General features: G+C 36.4%; 1 protein-coding gene across 1 annotated transcript in view; it reads left to right on the forward strand.

Moving 5' to 3' along the window:
* Window positions 1-20,161, forward strand: part of LOC117326882 — a 43,814-nt gene that overhangs the window by 11,318 nt on the left and 12,335 nt on the right. Inside the window, 20 exon segments of the mRNA XM_033883681.1 lie at window positions 3,220-3,415; window positions 4,637-4,889; window positions 5,178-5,302; window positions 5,984-6,107; window positions 6,287-6,472; window positions 6,954-7,070; window positions 7,639-7,793; window positions 7,898-8,019; window positions 10,220-10,415; window positions 11,710-11,962; window positions 12,250-12,374; window positions 13,053-13,176; window positions 13,351-13,536; window positions 14,020-14,136; window positions 14,675-14,829; window positions 14,934-15,055; window positions 17,314-17,509; window positions 18,136-18,388; window positions 18,661-18,785; window positions 19,909-20,032. Coding sequence (XP_033739572.1) covers window positions 3,220-3,415; window positions 4,637-4,889; window positions 5,178-5,302; window positions 5,984-6,107; window positions 6,287-6,472; window positions 6,954-7,070; window positions 7,639-7,793; window positions 7,898-8,019; window positions 10,220-10,415; window positions 11,710-11,962; window positions 12,250-12,374; window positions 13,053-13,176; window positions 13,351-13,536; window positions 14,020-14,136; window positions 14,675-14,829; window positions 14,934-15,055; window positions 17,314-17,509; window positions 18,136-18,388; window positions 18,661-18,785; window positions 19,909-20,032 — 3,254 coding nt within the window.

Here is a 20,161-nt window from a genome sequence, read left to right on the forward strand (position 1 = left end):
TGTGATTTTGTGAAGCTTTGATATTCGTTTGTCTCCTCTTGATACGTAACTGATGTTGACTTTATAATGCTACCTCAAATGCAGTGATGGACATTCTATTTTGTAACTTTTTTGTGTTCTTTTTAGAGGACATTGAAGATACCAAGATTGATCTTCTAACCACATTGCAACCTTGAAACTTAGATTTGTTCTTTATTTCCCCCTTCCGGTCTTTATTTTCTTCTATAAGATCACCTTGACACTCTTCCTGATAGGACTCTGGTTGTTTCGAGGACGTTAAAGCCTTTAAAAAATGCCTCTAATTGTGGACAGTTGATAACAAATAAAAAACAGAGGCAACTGATATTGTACTTTATGTCGGACCAGGTTTACATTATGTATGTCCTGTTTGATTAGTTACAACTTGGCAATATGAAGACAGGTTCATTGTGTACGGACTATTGCATCAGTATCAAGAATTATTTAGTATCTATTTCTTTAAACTTATCACAATTCGTATCAAGAGGTCCCCCAGAGGGATCTCGGCGACCACTATTGAAGTTTTTATTGGTTATAAGTAAGACTAATATAATCTAACATGGGTCTGTTCCGTGGATATATATAGCACAGTCAGTACGAAACTTGCCGAGTGTTGGGCAGCCAAACTCTTTCAGAGGGTTGTGATATCCTTGTTCGCGGAACAGACCGATGTTTGATTATTTTCTTACATACTTGCAAGCAAATGTAAGTTTTTTCTGAAAGTTTTTCATCGCGCCATCTTCAATCCTCCTTGAAATGTGTGTCAAAATTGATGACGTCATCATCTACGAATTGGTTATTGAAATGATGACGACATATAGCGCATGCTGGCTGTCTTTACCCCACTGTACGAGATCAATGTATCTTTTCCCTAGTAACCGCCGGATATCCCTGTGAAGTATGTGAGAATAATATTTCTGTACATTTCATTCCCCTTTTACACTCTTTCCCCTAATAATCTGATGAAAAGGCAATATTAATTTGAAAGCTGAGATCTAATAAATCATGTGTGCCTTTTCAAATCACCGCTTAACCTTTTTTGTAATTAATTATAATAAATGGGGGTCTGAAAATGATACACTTACAATCTTTTATTGATTCATTAAAGCTTACATGGATTCGACGATTGTTTGCAAGTAAAGGGAAATAGCAGGCAATTTTAAATACATTCAGTAATACAGATATTTTAGCAAGTTGTGGTTTTTCAAATGTCAAAAGTAAGAATTTATTTTAGGAAGATGTTCTATTAAGTTGGAGTAAGCTTTCTAAGAAGATAGAATGTAACCTATTTGGTATCATAATTCAGTAACAATATAAAATAGGAGCATTTTCTATATGGATTGCTATAGGAAAGGAGTGTTAATAATTAATGATTTAATCAAAGAAAATAGCAATTTTAGATTTAACAGCTATACAGAATTTATGGAGAAATTCAATATTCGTACCAACTTTCTCAACTTTATCAAGGTGTCATAAGTGCTATAAAAAGAATTTATCCAAAGAAGATATATCTACTGAATTCATAAAATGACCTTACATACCTGCCAACTTAGATTTTTTTTCAAACAGAAAAGAGGAGCAAGAGTATTTTATAACTGTCTGTGTAAAAATAATGATATATCTACTGGGAAAAGGAAATGGGAAGCATTGTTTGATTTTGATGAAAAGATATGGAGAAAGATATATTCAACACCTTTCAAAATTTCTAAAAATACAAAATTACAAAGGCTTCAGTTAAGAATAAATCAATATAGTCTAACTACAAATTCATATCTCTATAAAAAAGGCCTAGTTGATAGTCCATTCTGTTACCATTGTAATACTGAGAATGAAACAGTAGTTCATGCGTTATGGGAATGTGAAAAAGTACAGCTATTTTTGACAAATTTTGAATTTTTGTTAGATTTATTATTCATTCCCTTTAATTTTAATAAATAGTCTTTTATCTTTTGATTTATGAAGGAAAACACAATGTTGATGATTTAATTATCTTAATTATCAAGCAATATTTATATAGCACAAGATGTTAGGAAAAGAGTCCGTCTATATCAGGTTTGAAAAATTACATTAAAGAAGCATACTACACTCTTCGATATATTGCAACCAGTAAAGGGGAAAGTTATCTTTACATCTTTAATGAGGGCTGGAAAAAATGGGGAAAACTATTTGTTGCTACATTAATTATAAAAATGTTTAGAAGTTTCATTCTATTTTCGGAATTCTATGAGATACTAATGTAGCTGGTTCCTCCACATGGTTTCTTATCATGGTAAATGTTTGGATTATTTTTCACAAGTAAAAAGTATCACAAAAAAAACTAATATTAAATGAATAATTTTCTATTTTAACTGGTAAAAACTTAGTAAAAATTTTTATGACTTAGTGGTGCTTTTAAGGAAGGGTTATTACCCTTTGGTATTTCTATAGTTGACTTATCTCATCAAAGTCCCTGGAAATATGATGATCGGCGTTAATACAACAATAAAAGTTAAAGATATTACCAATGAACTCTGAGATACAGATTCACTTATTTCTTATTTAATACATCAAGTCCATTGTCAAATCCTCATTTACCCTTCTTCCTCTTACTCAACAATTCTTTCTCCACACTGACTTTCTTATTTCTTTTGTTTAATTTCTTCAATCTCTCGCTCTTTCTTTCATCAATACAGTACATACCAGTTTTTTTAAAGCTACATTGTAGATCATTTATATATCATCTTCAAGATACTGCTGAATTTTAACTAATTATGAAAAATTATTAAAAAATCTTCAAAAATAAAAAAAAAATAAGATTAAAAAAAAATGTAATGATATTAAATGCCAGTGTCCTGGTACAGGATAATATTATCTTCTAGAGCAGACTAAAATATTATAATGTATTCCAATGGGAAAAAATCATTATATTCCATTTAAAATTATTCAAACGACACTTTTAAAAGTTCGTGTATCTGCTAATAAATCATATGTAGTTTATTTTTTAGATTAATGGCTCGCATCACATTTTCAGGTATTAACGGGTCTTATCATTCATCGTGCGATAACCACTACAAATCTTTTCAACTGTGCCTCTCAGAGTACTGGCTTTAAATCAGGACCCAACTGCTCTATGCTGTCGTTCGAAGTGTCGTTTACAACCCTTCTTCAGGTTAACCAACAAAATAAGAAAATACCACTGAGATGGATTTGTTTGTATTTCAGGGACAAACAACTCCTATCGCCGTGTTTGTTACCATTCTAATTGGTCACAGTACAGAAACAACCCAGCTAAGTTCTACCCCGAGAGCATCAACGCCAGTCTTTGTACCCATATCATCTATGCTTTTGCAACTCTCAACAACAATCACCTGAAAGCATTCGAATGGAACGACGAGAGCACACCATGGTCCACAGGCATGTAAGTAGTAGACAGCAAACTATACGGTCAAATGCACACCAACGTTATACTTAATATTTTTGTCCACAGCCGCAACGTGTTTCCCATATTGGTGGAGGTACTGTTCTTGACGTCAAATTCTTTTTTTGCGCTCCCAATTCCACATTTTGATACAGAAATCAACCAAATAAATTTGAAACGGGTACATTGTCGGTGTCCTGTTTGAAAATGCTGGATGGCTCTCTTGCATATGTCTTGTTAGAGTTACAGCCCTTGATGCAGTCTTTTCTTTGCATGGCTCTTGATGATGCTTTAAGATCCATTAGTTGAAATTTGTGCATTAACGAAGTAATATACTTGGGTGACTTAGGCGGTCTATTTCAGAGTGGTAGCACTTTTAAGTCGCCCTAGTTACACGCTACCTTAAGTAAGCAAATGTAAACATAACAAAGTCTGTTGATAGTACGTTAAACAATGCAAATTAAACTAGTCCCATTCACTATGAATAAGATGCTATTCGTATTGCATCTACACATACCTGTTTACAATATAGATTTGCTTTGTCAATTTTGCCTGTTAGCGGCGAAGAACCCCTAGCTGCTCTGTAACATTCTTGTTACATTGATACATTCTTTTTTGTACGCCGTCAAGTTTGACGGGATTATTATGACACGTCGTAAACTTTCGTTTGTCCGGAGATGTACCTTCATCGACCAATGTCGAAAACTTTTGTTTGATTCGACTTTTGATGCAAACGTAATTGGTTCTTGTTTATTTCGGGATTGGCTTTATTTGTCGGGAGATCTACATGTTTCAAACGAGTTCTTTGAAACTCGGTAGGCTTGATAGCCACAATATTCAATTGCGTTTCTTTGAAAGAAATTTAATTCGACTATTTTTGAAAAAAGTCATGGGGCTTGGTTTTTATTTCGGTATTCGATTTTTGTCCCCACCTACATTTTGAACAATTTATTTGGAACTTGGTATGTCCGTATTTTGTTTTGTCCGTAGATCCTACATTATGGAGACTACTTTAGGAACTCCGGATAATTAAACATTGACTTTATCGCATGCAAACTTACCTCGCATAAGGCGATGAACATCTTGTTTCAATTTAAGAAAGTATACAGCACTATATGGCATTCGACATAAATGGTTTAAAATATCATCATCTGACCAACATAAATCAGCTGTCCATAGTATGTGTACTTGCAGGTATGAAAGCTTCAATTGTACTTGTAGGTATGAACGATTCAATGCAATGAAGAAACAGAACCCAACCGTAAAGACCTTACTAGCTGTAGGAGGGTGGAACCTTGGATCTGCACCTTTCACAAGAATAGCAGCCTCTGATCACACTCGCCGGGATTTCGCCACCGATGCAGTCAAATTTCTCCGAACTCACGACTTTGATGGACTTGATTTCGACTGGGAATATCCGGCTAATAGAGGGAGCCCCCCTGAAGACAAACAAAACTTTGTATCTCTCGTTAAGGTCAGTCCATCCTACATGCACACATCATATCACTATTTCCATGCATGAATTATTGATGAAGTGACAATATAAAAGTTTGTATCATAGGCTCTAGCATCCACTCTCATGATGTATATTCTTCTTTTCTACCATTGTGTGACAGACGTTCCTCTACAATTATGGTTTGGGAGGAAGCTCTTTTTATATCTACAATAGATATTCGATTTGCTATTTTTTAAATCTGAAATCTGGTTTCTTATTTTCTGTCACTTTTTATATAAAGACATTCTATTGTTTTTCTTTGTACAGACAACACGTGAACTATTCGATACAGACGCACAAACTAGTGGAAAACCCCGTTTGATTCTCTCAGCAGCTACAGGAGCAGGAAAATCAAAAATTGAAACTGCATACGATCTTCCCCAGCTCGTTAAGTAAGTCCTGCCTTTATTCTCTTAACCGAAAAAAATCCAACTTTTTATGCATTTTCATAAAAATTGTTATTTTGGAGAAGACTATGGATTTAATGCCGAGAGATGATTTCGGCTTTACGCGATAATTTCATCAATATTACAACTATATGTATATGGTTTTACGTTTGTGATCGCTTAAGGTGTAGATTAAAACCGTAATTCGCAACGAACTCGTATTTGTGAGTTTACCTTTGGTCCGAACCCCCTGTTTAACACACAACATTTGAAAAATTATACCGTTCTCGCCTCGGGGATACTCCCAGTAAATATACAAAAGAACAAAGGTGAGAATACACACGGACAAAAAAAAAAAAAAAATCAAAAAAAAATCATGATTCCTGGTATTAAAAGGTGCGGTGCATTTTCGTCTTTTGTGGAATTCTTTGATCTTGCTAAATGGCAAGCGCAATGAAATTGATAACAGTATAACTGTTGCCAGTACGTTGAACATTCCCATTCAAATCCAAATCCTGACTGTCTCGACTTCCAATCTTGGTTCATATATTTTGGCGCAAACACGACAATCACTGATGAGTCAAGAAGAACAAAACACCTGTATGGTGCAGTTTTAGAATACTTATTTATACTGTATTTTATTTATCAAGATATAATTCTATTTTTTTTTATTCCGCAATTATATAGGTATCTGGATATGATCAACCTGATGACATACGACCTCCACGGTTCGTTTGAGAACCACACCGGTCACAACAGTCCACTAAAGGCAGGCCCAATGGATACGGGAGATGACGCCACCTTAAACGTGGTATGTTGCATTAATCGGTGAAAAAAAACCTTACATGGTGCCCTAAAAAATGAAGATTAATATTTGACGCCAGTGAAATATATATGATTTTTTCCCATGCTTTTCAACAGTCACAAACACTATGTTGTTTCGCATGTAAACTACATGTATCAATATTTGAAGCAATTATTCGTTATTAGGAATGGGCTGCTCGTGAATATGTGAGAAGAGGAACACCGAAGAGTATGCTCAACATCGGAATGCCTCTATACGGTCGCTCCTTCACATTGAGTAGCACTAGTAACACAGGTCTGAACGCTCCCGTCCGAGGAGGAGGCACTGCTGGGAGGTATACCGGAGAGAGTGGATTCCTTGCATACTACGAGGTAAACTATTCTTTCGTTATGTAAATAATATGATAAGGGGCCTTTATAGCAAGCGATACAAATCTCCTCGTTTACACTTGCTTAATTATCCTGCAATTAATAAGCCCTATCCTAACTCGTTTGAATTAAAGTCTTTACTTACCATTATATGAAGTATGGTCAAAATCATTTAAAATTAGGTAGTTAAGAGTTACATACAAAGGTACATACAAAATCACATATGTACGATCGGAACATCTATTCCCTCCTCGAGTTCGTCGCGAGGAGATAAAACACTCCCGAAAAATTGATCATACTTACGAAATTTATCACTTTCACATTGCTAACAAGTTTTTTGTTTTTGTTTTTTTTTCTTATAATTTTTGGTCTCTTCCTAAACTGTTTATCTTGCTTCCTTAGATAAATCTAACGTTATTTACCCCCTTACTTACTACATGTATAGCTAATTATCAATCTCAAAGGTAATATTGCTTCACTTCAGATTTGTAAAATGATTGCTAAGTCACAGAAAAATATGATACAAGGAGAGGAAGTACCATACCTCGTAGATGGTAACCAGTGGGTAGGCTACGACGACAAGGAAAGTCTGCGCAAGAAGGTAATGTAATACTTGTAATATTTTCAATCAATTTAATATTCAACTCCCATTTGAGTCCTAACAATGTAAGTTAGTTAAGGATTATTCCTAGTAACAATAAAAAGGTTATAAGTCCCCGAAAAGTTAAAATGGTCAAAACAAAATATTAATTCAACGGAACGTAAATTCGTAAATATATATTGGAACATTCACGTATCGTTTGAAACGAAAAATGTGGCTATGGTTACTCGAATTTTGTGATTAAAACTTTTCGATAGATAAAAAGTTTTGAAAGGTAAATGGTTAATTATTGCATGCGATGTATTGAGGCTGGTGTACCCACGTTTCAATAAGTAGGAATTCGTTATGTAAGGGCAACCTCGTTTCTGCGATTGAATATCTAGCAAGGAGACCATTCACCGATGTTTGAGGGTAATTTATAGTGTTACCTCAATGAAGCATACTGCCAAATAGACCATATGCGGTCATATTGTACTTCGCAAAGTCTGTGGCATTTTAAACAAGAGTTATCTTCAACATTACTTGAATTGCTACTACTGTGGGAACTAACGAGTATCATTTACAACAGGTAGATTTTGTGAAACAAGAGCAATACGGCGGTGTTATGGTCTGGGATCTAGCCCTCGACGATTTCAGTGGATCATGTGGAGAAGGCAAATACCCGCTTTTGAACGCCATTAATGACGAGTTGACAAGGGCTTTACCAGTAGCAGCGGTAACCACGTAAGTCACACTATTTTCCAATAGTAATATTTTTGTAATTGATCGATCGATATTATGTATTCACTCATAATATTATAACGTTTCTATTTGATGAAATTCCTCAGCCCCGCGACAAACGTTTCCGTCACTGCAATTGCACCTGTGGGTCAACCGGGCATTAATGTGACAACTGCTTCACCCCAAGCAAACGCCACAGTGACTTCTTCACAGTTACAACCCAATTCCGGTATGTATATACAATGACTGATATAATCTCATCTGAACTTCATGTTTATATCAAATGTTTATGCTCAAATTAGTACATTTTCGAATTAAGCTCTATGAAAAATTGATGCGTATACCATTAATTTCTTGCTCTTTTACGGTGACTGATGTTATACTCATATTGATGTAAGATAAGATTCCGAAGGTGTGATATTTTGCTTGTTTAACATTTTACCATCATTTACCTATTGGTATTGTCATTCAATAACGGCCTTCCCTTGTGCGACATGCTTGCATGACATGTGCGTGATTTTGAGAGGCTTTGATATGCATTTGTCTCCTTGTGATACGAAACTGATGTTGACTTCATAATGCTACTTCAAATGCAGTGATGATTTTTCTATTTTGTAACTTTTGTGTGTGTTCTATTAAGAGTACATTAAAGAGACCAAGATTGATCTTCTTACCCCATTGCAACAACTTGAAACTTAAAACTTTTCTTTATTTCCTCCTTGCTGTCTTCGTTTTCTTCAATAGGATCGCTTTGACTCTCTTCTTCATATGACCCTGGTTTTTGCGAGGGCGCTAAACCCTTTAAAACATTCCTATAATTATGGGTAGTTGATAGCCAATAAAAAACAGAGGCAACTGATATTGTACTTTATTTCGGATAAGGTTATGTCTTCTTTGGTTAGTTGCCACTTGCCAATATCGAGACAGGTTTATCGCGCCATCTTCAATCCTCCTTGGAATGTGTGTCAAAATTAATGATGTCATCATCTACAAATTAATTACTCAACGTGAGATGATGACGTTACGTAAGTATGCATCATATAGCCGGCTGTCTGTACCCCTGTGTGAGATCGATTTTTCTCTTAGCCTACCCTTGACAGAGATAGCTGCAGCTTTACCGGGGTGAGGCTAATATAATCTTTTATCCTTTTGGGGTGAGATCCCCCCTATCTCATCCCAAAATTGTTTGAGTGATTTTTTTCTCTTACCTTGTTGCCCAATCGTATAGTGAACCAAATCCAAACGTATATGTAAACAACAACAACACATAGACGGCGGATGACTTGTGATTTAAGGCTACAGCTGACGCTTTACACCTTACGATGTTGTTTCATACAAAATACAGTTCCGATAAGCGTGTCAAACACCAAACACTCAGTTAACTCTAATAATAAATACTTATTTCAATTTCTTTTCCGAATAATATTGATATTTAACATTCAAATGTTCCGGGTCCGGTCATAGTGACATCACCCTATCGAGAACAAGAGCACGTTCAAAGAGCACGTGTAGCTTGTCTTTTCCCTAGGGTGAGATAAGAAAATTTCACCCCGGTAAAACTGCGGATATCCCTGTCCAGGGTATGAGAATTTCTTATCTAATCCTAGGGAAACGACAAGCTACATGTACTACTTTCACGTTCTTAACAATTGTATTTCGTCACGTCAACCACACCAAGACGTCACGTCGACAATATAATCACGTCACGTCAACTTTTCCTTGCATTGATGTAACGTGAATATTTGATACATAAGAGGGTAAGCCTCGTGTTTGGCAACTTAAGAATCTTCCACTCGGGTTGAGATTCTCCTGTCTCACCCCAAGGGGTGAAAGATTCTATTTATTTTTCCCTAGCAAACGCCAGATTACCCTGTGAAGCATGCGATAATAATATTTCTCAACTTTTCATTTCCCTCTTACACACGTTTCCGCGTAATAATCTTATAAAAAAAGCAATATTGGTTTGAAATCTAAGATCTAAGACATAATGTGTGTCTTTTCAAATCCCGGCTTAACTTTTTTTTTGTAATTAATGATATAAAATGACAGTGTTCTGGTACAGGATAATATTATTCTCTATAACATACTCAAATATGATAATGTTATCTAATTAAAAAATCATTATATTCTATTTAAAAATATTCAAACCACACTTTTAAAAGTTCAAGTATCTGCTAATAAATTAACCATTTCCTCGTGTTATGTAGTTCATTCTTAAAACCAGTTTTTAGATTAATGGCTTGTACCACATTTTTAGGTATTAACGGGTCTTATCATTCATTGTGCGATAACCACTACAAATCTTTTCAACTGTGTCTCTCAAAGTACCGGCTCTTACTCAGGCTACTCTATGATGTCGTTCTCAGTGTCGTTTCCTTCTTCATGTTAACCAACACAATACCACTGAGATGGATTTGTTTGTATTTCAGGGACAAACAACTCCTATCGCCGTGTTTGTTACCATTCTAACTGGTCACAGTACAGAAACAACCCAGCTAAGTTCTACCCCGAGAGCATCAACGCCAGTCTCTGTACCCATATCATCTATGCATTTGCAACTCTCAATAACAATCACCTGAAAGCATTCGAATGGAACGACGAGAGCACACCATGGTCCACAGGCATGTAAGTAGTAGACAGCAAACTATACGGTCAAATGCACACCAACGTTATACTTAATATTTTTGTTAACAGCCGCAACGTGTTTCCATATTGGTGGAGGTACTGTTCTTGACGTCAAATTCTTTTTTTGCGCTCCCAATTCCACATTTTGATACAGAAATCAACCAAATAAATTTGAAACGGGTACATTGTCGGTGTCCTGTTTGAAAATGCTGGATGGCTCTCTTGCATATGTCTTGTTAGAGTTACAGCCCTTGATGCAGTCTTTTCTTTGCATGGCTCTTGATGGTGCTTTAAGATCCATTAGTTGAAATTTGTGCATTAACGAAGTAATATACTTGGGTGACTTAGGCGGTCTATTTCAGAGTGGTAGCACTTTAAGTCGCCCTAGTTACACGCTACCATAAGTAAGCAAATGTAAACATAACAAAGTCTGTCCCCAAAATACGTACACACTCGCCAAACACATCATTTGTAAATGACCATTACTGTTGATAGTACGTTAAACAATGCAAATTAAACTAGTCCCATTCACTATGAATAAGATGCTATTCGTATTGCATCTACACATACCTGTTTACAGTATATAATTGCTTTGTGAATTTTGCCTGTTAGCGGCGAAGAACCCCTAGCTGCTCTGTAACATTCTTGTTACATTTATACATTCTTTTTTGTACGCCGTCAAGTTTGACGGGATTATCATGACACGTCGTAAACTTTCGTTTGTCCGGAGATGTACCTTTATCGACCAATGTATATATATAGTTGTGTTTTCACGAAAAAACTTTTGATTCGACTAATTTTGCAAAAGTTATTGCTCCTTGTTTATTTCAGGATTGGATTTATTTGTCGGGAGATCTACATGTTTCAAACGAGTTCTTTGAAACTCGGTAGGCTTTATAGCCACGATATTAAATTGCATTTCTTTGAAAGAAATTGAATTTGACTATTTTTGAAAAAAGTTATGGGGCTTTTTTTTTTTATTTCGGTATTCGATTTTTGTCTCCACATACATTTTGAACAACTTATTTGGAACTTGGTTTGTCCGTATTTTGTTGTGTCCGTAGATCCTACATTATGGAGACTACTTAAGGAACTCCTGATAATTAAACATTGACCTTATCGCATGCCAACTAGCCACTCATAAGGCGATGAACATCTTGTTTCAATGTAAGATAGTATACAGCACTATATCGTATTCGAATGATTTGGTATAGAATATCATCATCTGACCGACATAAATCAGCTGTCCATAGTATGTGTACTTGCAAGTATGAAAAAATAATTGTAATTGCAGGTATGAACGATTTAATGCAATGAAGAAACAGAACCCAACCGTAAAGACTTTACTAGCTGTAGGAGGGTGGAACCTTGGATCTGCACCTTTCACAAGAATAGCAGCCTCTGATCACACTCGCCGGGATTTCGCCACCGATGCAGTCAAATTTCTCCGAACTCACGACTTTGATGGACTTGATTTCGACTGGGAATATCCGGCTAATAGAGGGAGCCCCCCTGAAGACAAACAAAACTTTGTATCTCTCGTTAAGGTCAGGCCATCCTACATGCACACATCATATCACTATTTCCATGCATGAATTATTGATGAAGTGACAATATAAAAGTTTGTATCATAGGCTCTAGCATCCACTCTCATGATGTATATTCTTCTTTTCTACCATTGTCTGACAGACGTTCCTCTACAATTATGGTTTGGGAGGAAGCTCTTTTATATCTACAATAGATATGCGATTTGCTATTTCTTAAATCTGAAATCTGGTTTCTTATTTTCTGTCACTTTTTATATAAAGACATTCTATTGTTTTTCTTTGTACAGACAACACGTGAACTATTCGATACAGACGCACAAACTAGTGGAAAACCCCGTTTGATTCTCTCAGCAGCTACAGGAGCAGGAAAATCAAAAATTGAAACTGCATACGATCTTCCCCAGCTCGTGAAGTAAGTCCTGCCTTTATTCTCTTAACCGAAAAAAATCCAACTTTTTATGCATTTTCATAAAAATTGTTATTTTGGAGAAGACTATGGATTTAATGCCGAGAGATGTTTTCGGCTTTACGCGATAATTTCATCAATATTACAACTATATGTATATGGTTTTACGTTTGTGATCGCTTAAGGTGTAGATTAAAACCGTAATTCGCAACGAACTCGTATTTGTGAGTTTACCTTTGGTCCGAACCCCCTGTTTAACACACAACATTTGAAAATTATACCGTTCTCGCCTCGGGGATACTCCCAGTTAATATACAAAAGAACAAAGGTGGGAATACACACGGACAAAAAAAAAATTAAAAATAAAAAAAATCATTATTCCTGGTATTAAAGGGTGCGGTGCATTTTCGTCTTTTTTGGAATTCTTTGATCTTGCTAAATGGCAAGCGCAATGAAATTGATAACAGTATAACTGTTGCCAGTACGTGGAACATTCCCATTCAAATCCAAATCCTGACTATCTCGACTTCCAATCTTGGTTCATATATTTTGGCGCAAACACGACAATCACTGATGAGTCAAGAAGGACAAAACACCTGTATGGTGCAGTTTTAGAATACTTATTTATACTGTATTTTATTAATCAAGGTATAATTTTATTTTTTTTATTCCGCAATTATATAGGTATCTGGATATGATCAACCTGATGACATACGACCTCCACGGTTCGTTTGAGAACCACACCGGTCACAACAGTCCACTAAAGGCAGGCCCAATGGATACGGGAGATGACGCTACCTTAAACGTGGTATGTTGCATTAATCGGTGAAAAAAAACCTTACATAGTGCCCTAAAAAATGAAGATTAATATTTGACGCCAGTGAAATAAATATGATTTTTTCCCATACTATTCAACAGTCACAAACACTATGTTGTTTCTAAACTACATGTATCAATATTTGAAGCAATTATTCGTTATTAGGAATGGGCTGCTCGTGAATATGTGAGAAGAGGAACACCGAAGAGTATGCTCAACATCGGAATGCCTCTATACGGTCGCTCCTTCACATTGAGTAGCACTAGTAACACAGGTCTGAACGCTCCCGTCCGAGGAGGAGGCACTGCTGGGAGGTATACCGGAGAGAGTGGATTCCTTGCATACTACGAGGTAAACTATTCCTTCGTTCTGTAAATAATATGATAAGGGGCCTTTATAGCAAGCGATACAAATCTCCTCGTTTACACTTGCTTAATTATCCTGCAATTAATAAGCCCTATCCTAACTCGTTTGAATTAAAGTCTTTACTTACCATTATATGAAGTATGGTCAAAATCCTTTTCAAAATTAGGTAGATAAGAGTTACATACAAAGGTACATACAAAATCACATATGTACGATTGGAACATATATTCCCTCCTCGAGTTCGTCGCGAGGAGATAAAACACTCCCGAAAAATTGATCATACTTACGAAATTTATCACTTTTACATTGCTAACAAGTTGTTTTTTTTTGTTTTTTTTTCTTATAATTTTTGGTCTCTTCCTAAAGTGTTTATCTTGCTTCCTTAGATAAATCTAACGTTATTTACCCCCTTACTTACTACATGTATAGCTAATTATCAATCTCAAAGGTAATATTTCTTCACTTCAGATTTGTAAAATGATTGCTAAGTCACAGAAAAATATGATACAAGGAGAGGAAGTACCATACCTCGTAGATGGTAACCAGTGGGTTGGCTACGACGACAAGGAAAGTCTCCGTAAGAAGGTAATGTAATAATTGTAATATTCTCAATCAATGTAATATTCAACTCCCATTTGACTCCTATCAATGTAAGTAAGGAAAGTCCCCGAAAAGTTAAAATGGTCAAAACAAAATATTAATTCAACGGAACGTAAATTCGTAAATATATATTGGAACATTCACGTATCGTTTGAAAGAAAAAAATGGCTATGGTTACTCGAATTTTGTGATTGAAACTTTTCCATAGATAAAAAGTTTTGAAAGGTAAATGGTTAATTATTGCATGCGATGTATTGAGGCTGGGGTACGTAACCACGTTTCAATAAGTAGGAATTCGTTATGTAAGGGCAACCTCGTTTCTGCGATTGAATATCTAGCAAGGAGACCATTCACCGATGTTTGAGGGTAATTTATAGTGTTACCTCAATGAAGCATACTGCCAAAGAGACCATATGCGGTCATATTGTACTTCGCAAAGTCTGTGGCATTTTAAACAAGAATTATCTTCAACATTACTTGAATTGCTACCCCTGTGGGAACTAACGAGTATCATTTACAACAGGTAGATTTTGTGAAACAAGAGCAATACGGCGGTGTTATGGTCTGGGATCTGGCCCTCGACGATTTCAGTGGATCATGTGGAGAAGGCAAATACCCGCTTTTGAACGCCATTAATGACGAGTTGACAAGGGCTTTACCAGTAGCAGCGGTAACCACGTAAGTCACACTATTTCCCCATAGTAATATTTTTGTAATTGATCGATCGATATTATGTATTCACTCATAATATTATAACGTTTCTATTTTATGAAATTCCTCAGCCCCGCGACAAACGTTTCCGTCACTGCAATTGCACCTGTGGGTCAACCGGGCATTAATGTGACAACTGCTTCACCCCAAGCAAACGCCACTGTGACTTCTTCACAGTTACAACCCAATTCCGGTATGTATATGCAATGACTGATATAATCTCATCTGAACTTCATGTTCATATCAAATGTTTATGCTCAAATTAGTACATTTTCGAATTAAGCTCTATGAAAAATTGATGCGTATACCATTAATTTCTTGCTCTTTTACGGTGACTGATGTTATACTCATATTGATGTAAGATAAGATTCCGAAGGTGTGATATTTTGCTTGTTCAACATGTTATCATCATTTACCTATTGGTATTGTCATTCAATAACGGCCTTCCCTTGTGCGACATGCTTGCATGACATGTGCGTGATTTTGAGAGGCTTTGATATGCATTTGTCTCCTTGTGATACGAAACTGATGTTGACTTCATAATGCTGCTTCAAATGCAGTGATGATTTTTCTATTTTGTAACTGTTTTGTGTGTTCTATTAAGAGTACATTAAAGAGACCAAGATTGATCTTCTTACACCATTGCAACAACTTGAAACTTAAAACTTTTCTTTATTTCCTCCTTGCTGTCTTCGTTTTCTTCTATAGGATCGCTTTGACTTTCTTCCTCATTTGACCCTGGTTTTTTCGAGGGCGTTAAAGCCTTTAAAACATTCCTATAATTATGGGTAGTTGATAGCCAATGAAAAACAGAGGCAACTGATATTGTACTTTATTTCGGATCAGGTTATATCTTCTTTGGTTAGTTGCCACTAGCCAATATCGAGACAGGTTTATCGCGCCATCTTCAATCCTCCTTGGAATGTGTGTCAAAATTAATGATGTCATCATCTACAAATTAATTACTCAACGTGAGATGAGGACGTTACGTAAGTGTGCATCATATAGCCGACTATCTGTACCCCTGTGTGAGATCGATTTTTCTCTTAGCCTACCCTTGACAGAGATAGCTGCAGTTTTACCGGGTCGAGATTTTTTTTCTTTTATCCTTGACAGGGATATCCGCATTTTTCCCAGGGTGAGGCTAATATAATCTTTTATCCTTTTGGGGTGAGATCCCCCCCTATCTCATCCCAAAATTGTTTGAGTGATTAGTTTTCTCTTACCTTGTTGCCCAATCGTATAGTGAACCAAATCCAAACGTATATGTAAACAACAACAACACATAGACGGCGGATGACTTGTGATTTAAGGCTACAGCAGACGCTTTACACCTTACGATGTTGTTTCATACAAAATACAGTTCCGATAAGCGTGTCAAAAAGAACACCAAACACTCAGTTAACTCTAATAATAAATACTTATTTCAATTTCTTTTCCGAATAATATTGATATTTAACATTCAAATGTTTCCGGGTCAGGTCATAGTGACATCACCCTATCGAGAACAAGAGCACGTTCAAAGAGCACGTGTAGCTTGTCTTTTCCCTAGGGTGAGATAAGAAAATTTCACCCCGGTAAAACTGCGGATATCCCTGTCCAGGGTATGAGAATTTCTTATCTAATCCTAGGGAAACGACAAGCTACATGTACTACTTTCACGTTCTTAACAATTGTATTTCGTCACGTCAACCATGCCAAGACGTCACGTCGAAAATTCAATCACGTCACGTCAACTTTCCCTTGCATTGATGTAACGTCAATATTAGATGCATAAGAGGGTAAGCCTCGTGTTTGGCAACTTAAGAATCTTCCCCTCGGGTTGAGATTCTCCTGTCTCACCCCAAGGGGTGAAAGATTCTATTTATTTTTCCCTAGAAAACACCAGATTACCCTGTGAAGCATGCGATAATAATATTTCTCAACTTTTCATTTCCCTCTTACACACTTTTCCGCGTAATAATCTTATAAAAAAAGCAATATTGATTTGAAACCTAAGATCTAAGACATAATGTGTGTCTTTCAAATCCCGGCTTAACTTTTTTTTGTAATTAATGATATAAAATGACAGTGTTCTGGTACAGGATAATATTATTCTCTATAACTTACTCAAATATGATAATGTTACCTAATTAAAAAATCATTATATTATATTTAAAAATATTCAAACGACACTTTTAAAAGTTCAAGTATCTGCTAATAAATTAACCATTTCCTCGTGTTATGTAGTTCATTCTTAAAACCAGTTTTTATATTAATGGCTTGTACCACATTTTTAGATATTAACGGGTCATATCATTCGTCGTGCGATAACCACTACAAATCTTTTCAACTGTGTCTCTCAAAGTACCGGCTCTTACTCAGGCTACTCTATGATGTCGTTCTTAGTGTCGTTTCCTTCTTCATGTTAACCAACAAAATACCACTGAGATGGATTTGTTTGTATTTCAGGGACAAACAACTCCTATCGCCGTGTTTGTTACCATTCTAATTGGTCACAGTACAGAAACAACCCAGCTAAGTTCTACCCCGAGAGCATCAACGCCAGTCTCTGTACCCATGTCATCTATGCTTTTGCAACTCTCAACAATAATCATCTCAAAGCATTCGAATGGAACGACGAGAGCACACCATGGTCTACGGGCATGTAAGTAGTAGGCAGCAAACCATACGGTCCGATGCACACCCAATTTTACTTAATAGTTTTGTCCACATCCGCAACGTGTTTCCCATATTGCTGGAGGTACTATTCTTGACGTAAAATTCTTTTTTGGCTCCCCCAATTCCACATTTTGATACATAAATCAACCAAATTAATATTGAACGTGTACATTGTCGGTGTCCTGTTTGAAAACGATTGCTCTCTTGCATATGGTTTGTACGAATAACAGTCCTAGATGCAGTTTTTGCTTTGCTTTGCTCTTGACAGCGATTTAAGATCTGTTCGTTGAATTTTGTGCGCTAACGAAGTAATATACTTAGGTGACTTAGGCTGTCTATTTCAGAGTGATAGCACTTTTAAGCCGCCTAAGTTACACGCTACCATAATAAAGCAAATATAAACATAACAAAGACTGTCCCCTAAATTAAACATTTACTGTATCGAATGCCAACAAACCACTCATAAGGCAATGCAAATCTTGTTTCAGTGTAAGACAGTTTACAGCACTATATGGAATTCGACGGATTTGGTTTAGAATCATCTGACCAAATGTAATCAGCTGTCAATAGTATGTGTACTTGCAGGTATGAAATATCTAATTGCACTTGCAGGTATGAACGATTCAATGCACTGAAGAAACAGAACCCAACCGTAAAGACTTTACTAGCTGTAGGAGGGTGGAACCTTGGATCTGCACCTTTCACAAGAATAGCAGCCTCTGATCACACTCGCCGGGATTTCGCCACTGATGCAGTCAAATTTCTCCGAACTCACGACTTTGATGGACTTGATTTCGACTGGGAATATCCGGCTAATAGAGGGAGCCCTCCTGAAGACAAACAAAACTTTGTATCTCTCGTTAAGGTCAGGCCATCCTACATGCACAAATCATATCACTATTTTCATGCATGGTTTATTGATGAAGTGACAATATAAAGTTTGTAACAGAGGCTCTAGCATCCACTGCCGTGATGTCGATTCGTCTTCTCTACCATTATGGTTGGGGAGGAAGTACTATTTTCTATAGTAGAGATTCGATTTTGTATTTTTTCAATTCTGAATTTTGGTTTCTTGTTTTTTGTCACTTTTTTTTTAAAAATATTACGTATTACATTCTATTGTTTTTCTTTGTACAGACAACACGTGAACTATTCGATACAGACGCACAAACTAGTGGAAAGCCCCGTTTGATTCTCTCAGCAGCTACAGGAGCAGGCAAGTCAAAAATCGAAACTGCATACGATCTTCCCCAGCTCGTGAAGTAAGTCCTGCCTTTACTTTCTTTGTATCTGTTATGTGTTGTTTTCTAATCCAAATAAGAGAACATAACTTCATTATGCATTTTTCTGAAAATTATCGCGATACTCCTAGTCAATATACAAAATAACAAACATTAGAATTCACAAAGCAAAAAATATTTCTCGATTCATAGCATTAAAAGGTGTGGTGCACTTTTCTCTTTTGTGGAATCCTTTGAGATCGCAAGATGGCAAGCGTTATGTTACTGATGAAAGAATGAATGTAACATTTTAATATTTGCTCCATTACAATCTGACTTTTTTAGTTGTGCTGCTGGACTTTTCAGGCAGTATGATTCAAAGAGGAATCACTTCAAAGTAGACATGAGTTTCGCATAATCACAAAGAGACAAACGCGAAGATAGCGTAGCTTCCAAAAACACACACGCGTCAATCTCACAGACAGTCCTCCTTAAATAACCATAGCTGTTGATAGGACGTTAAACAGCAGAAACTAATACCAAATCCAGATTTTCTCGACTTCCTTTCTTGTTGCTTATCGTTTGGCGAAAAAGTCAAGAAGGGAAAAAACGGTGCAGTTTAAAAATAATATGCTGTACCTTATTCATTAAGATGTTATACCCCCGCAACGAAGTTTGGGGGGTTAATTGGAATCAGGTTGTCTGTCCGTCCGTCCGTCTGTCTGTAGACGCATTTTGTCCGGACAACTCCTCCTAAACCGATGGGCCGATTTCAATGAAACTTCACATAAATATAGAGGACCATGTTTAGATGTGCATGCCACTTTATTTTTCTCAAAACTATGGTTGCTATGGCAACTGGTCACTATAAACAGGTTTTCCGATAAGAACCATAACTTTAAGTTTGTCCGGACAACTTCTCCTAAACCGAAGGGCCGATTCCAATGAAACCTCACACCAATATAGAGGATCATGTGTAGATGTGCATGCCACTTTCTTCTTTTTTTAAATTATGGTTGCTATGGCAACTGGTCACTATATTACTGGGTTATCTTAGTAAGCCTCTAATGAACAGTTCCATTTCACCATTGCAGATTGCAGGGGTATTAGTCAGCCATCCTGGCGACAGTTCTAGTTTATTTGTGTTTATTCCACAATTCCATAGGTATCTGGATATGATCAACCTGATGACTTACGACCTCCACGGTTCGTTTGAGAACCACACCGGTCACAACAGTCCACTAAAGGCAGGCCCAATGGATACAGGAGAGGACGCCACCCTTAATGTGGTATGTAACATTAATCGGTGGATGAAAAAGCGAAAACATTTAACATGGTGTTCTCAAATATAAAGACAATTTGACCACTGGAGTATTATTCGGCAGAAGTATGTTCTTACATGGTGTCCTTAAAATTAA

Source organism: Pecten maximus, chromosome 1 (genome assembly GCF_902652985.1).
Source record: "Pecten maximus chromosome 1, xPecMax1.1, whole genome shotgun sequence".
NCBI classification, from domain to species: Eukaryota; Metazoa; Mollusca; class Bivalvia; order Pectinida; family Pectinidae; genus Pecten; species Pecten maximus.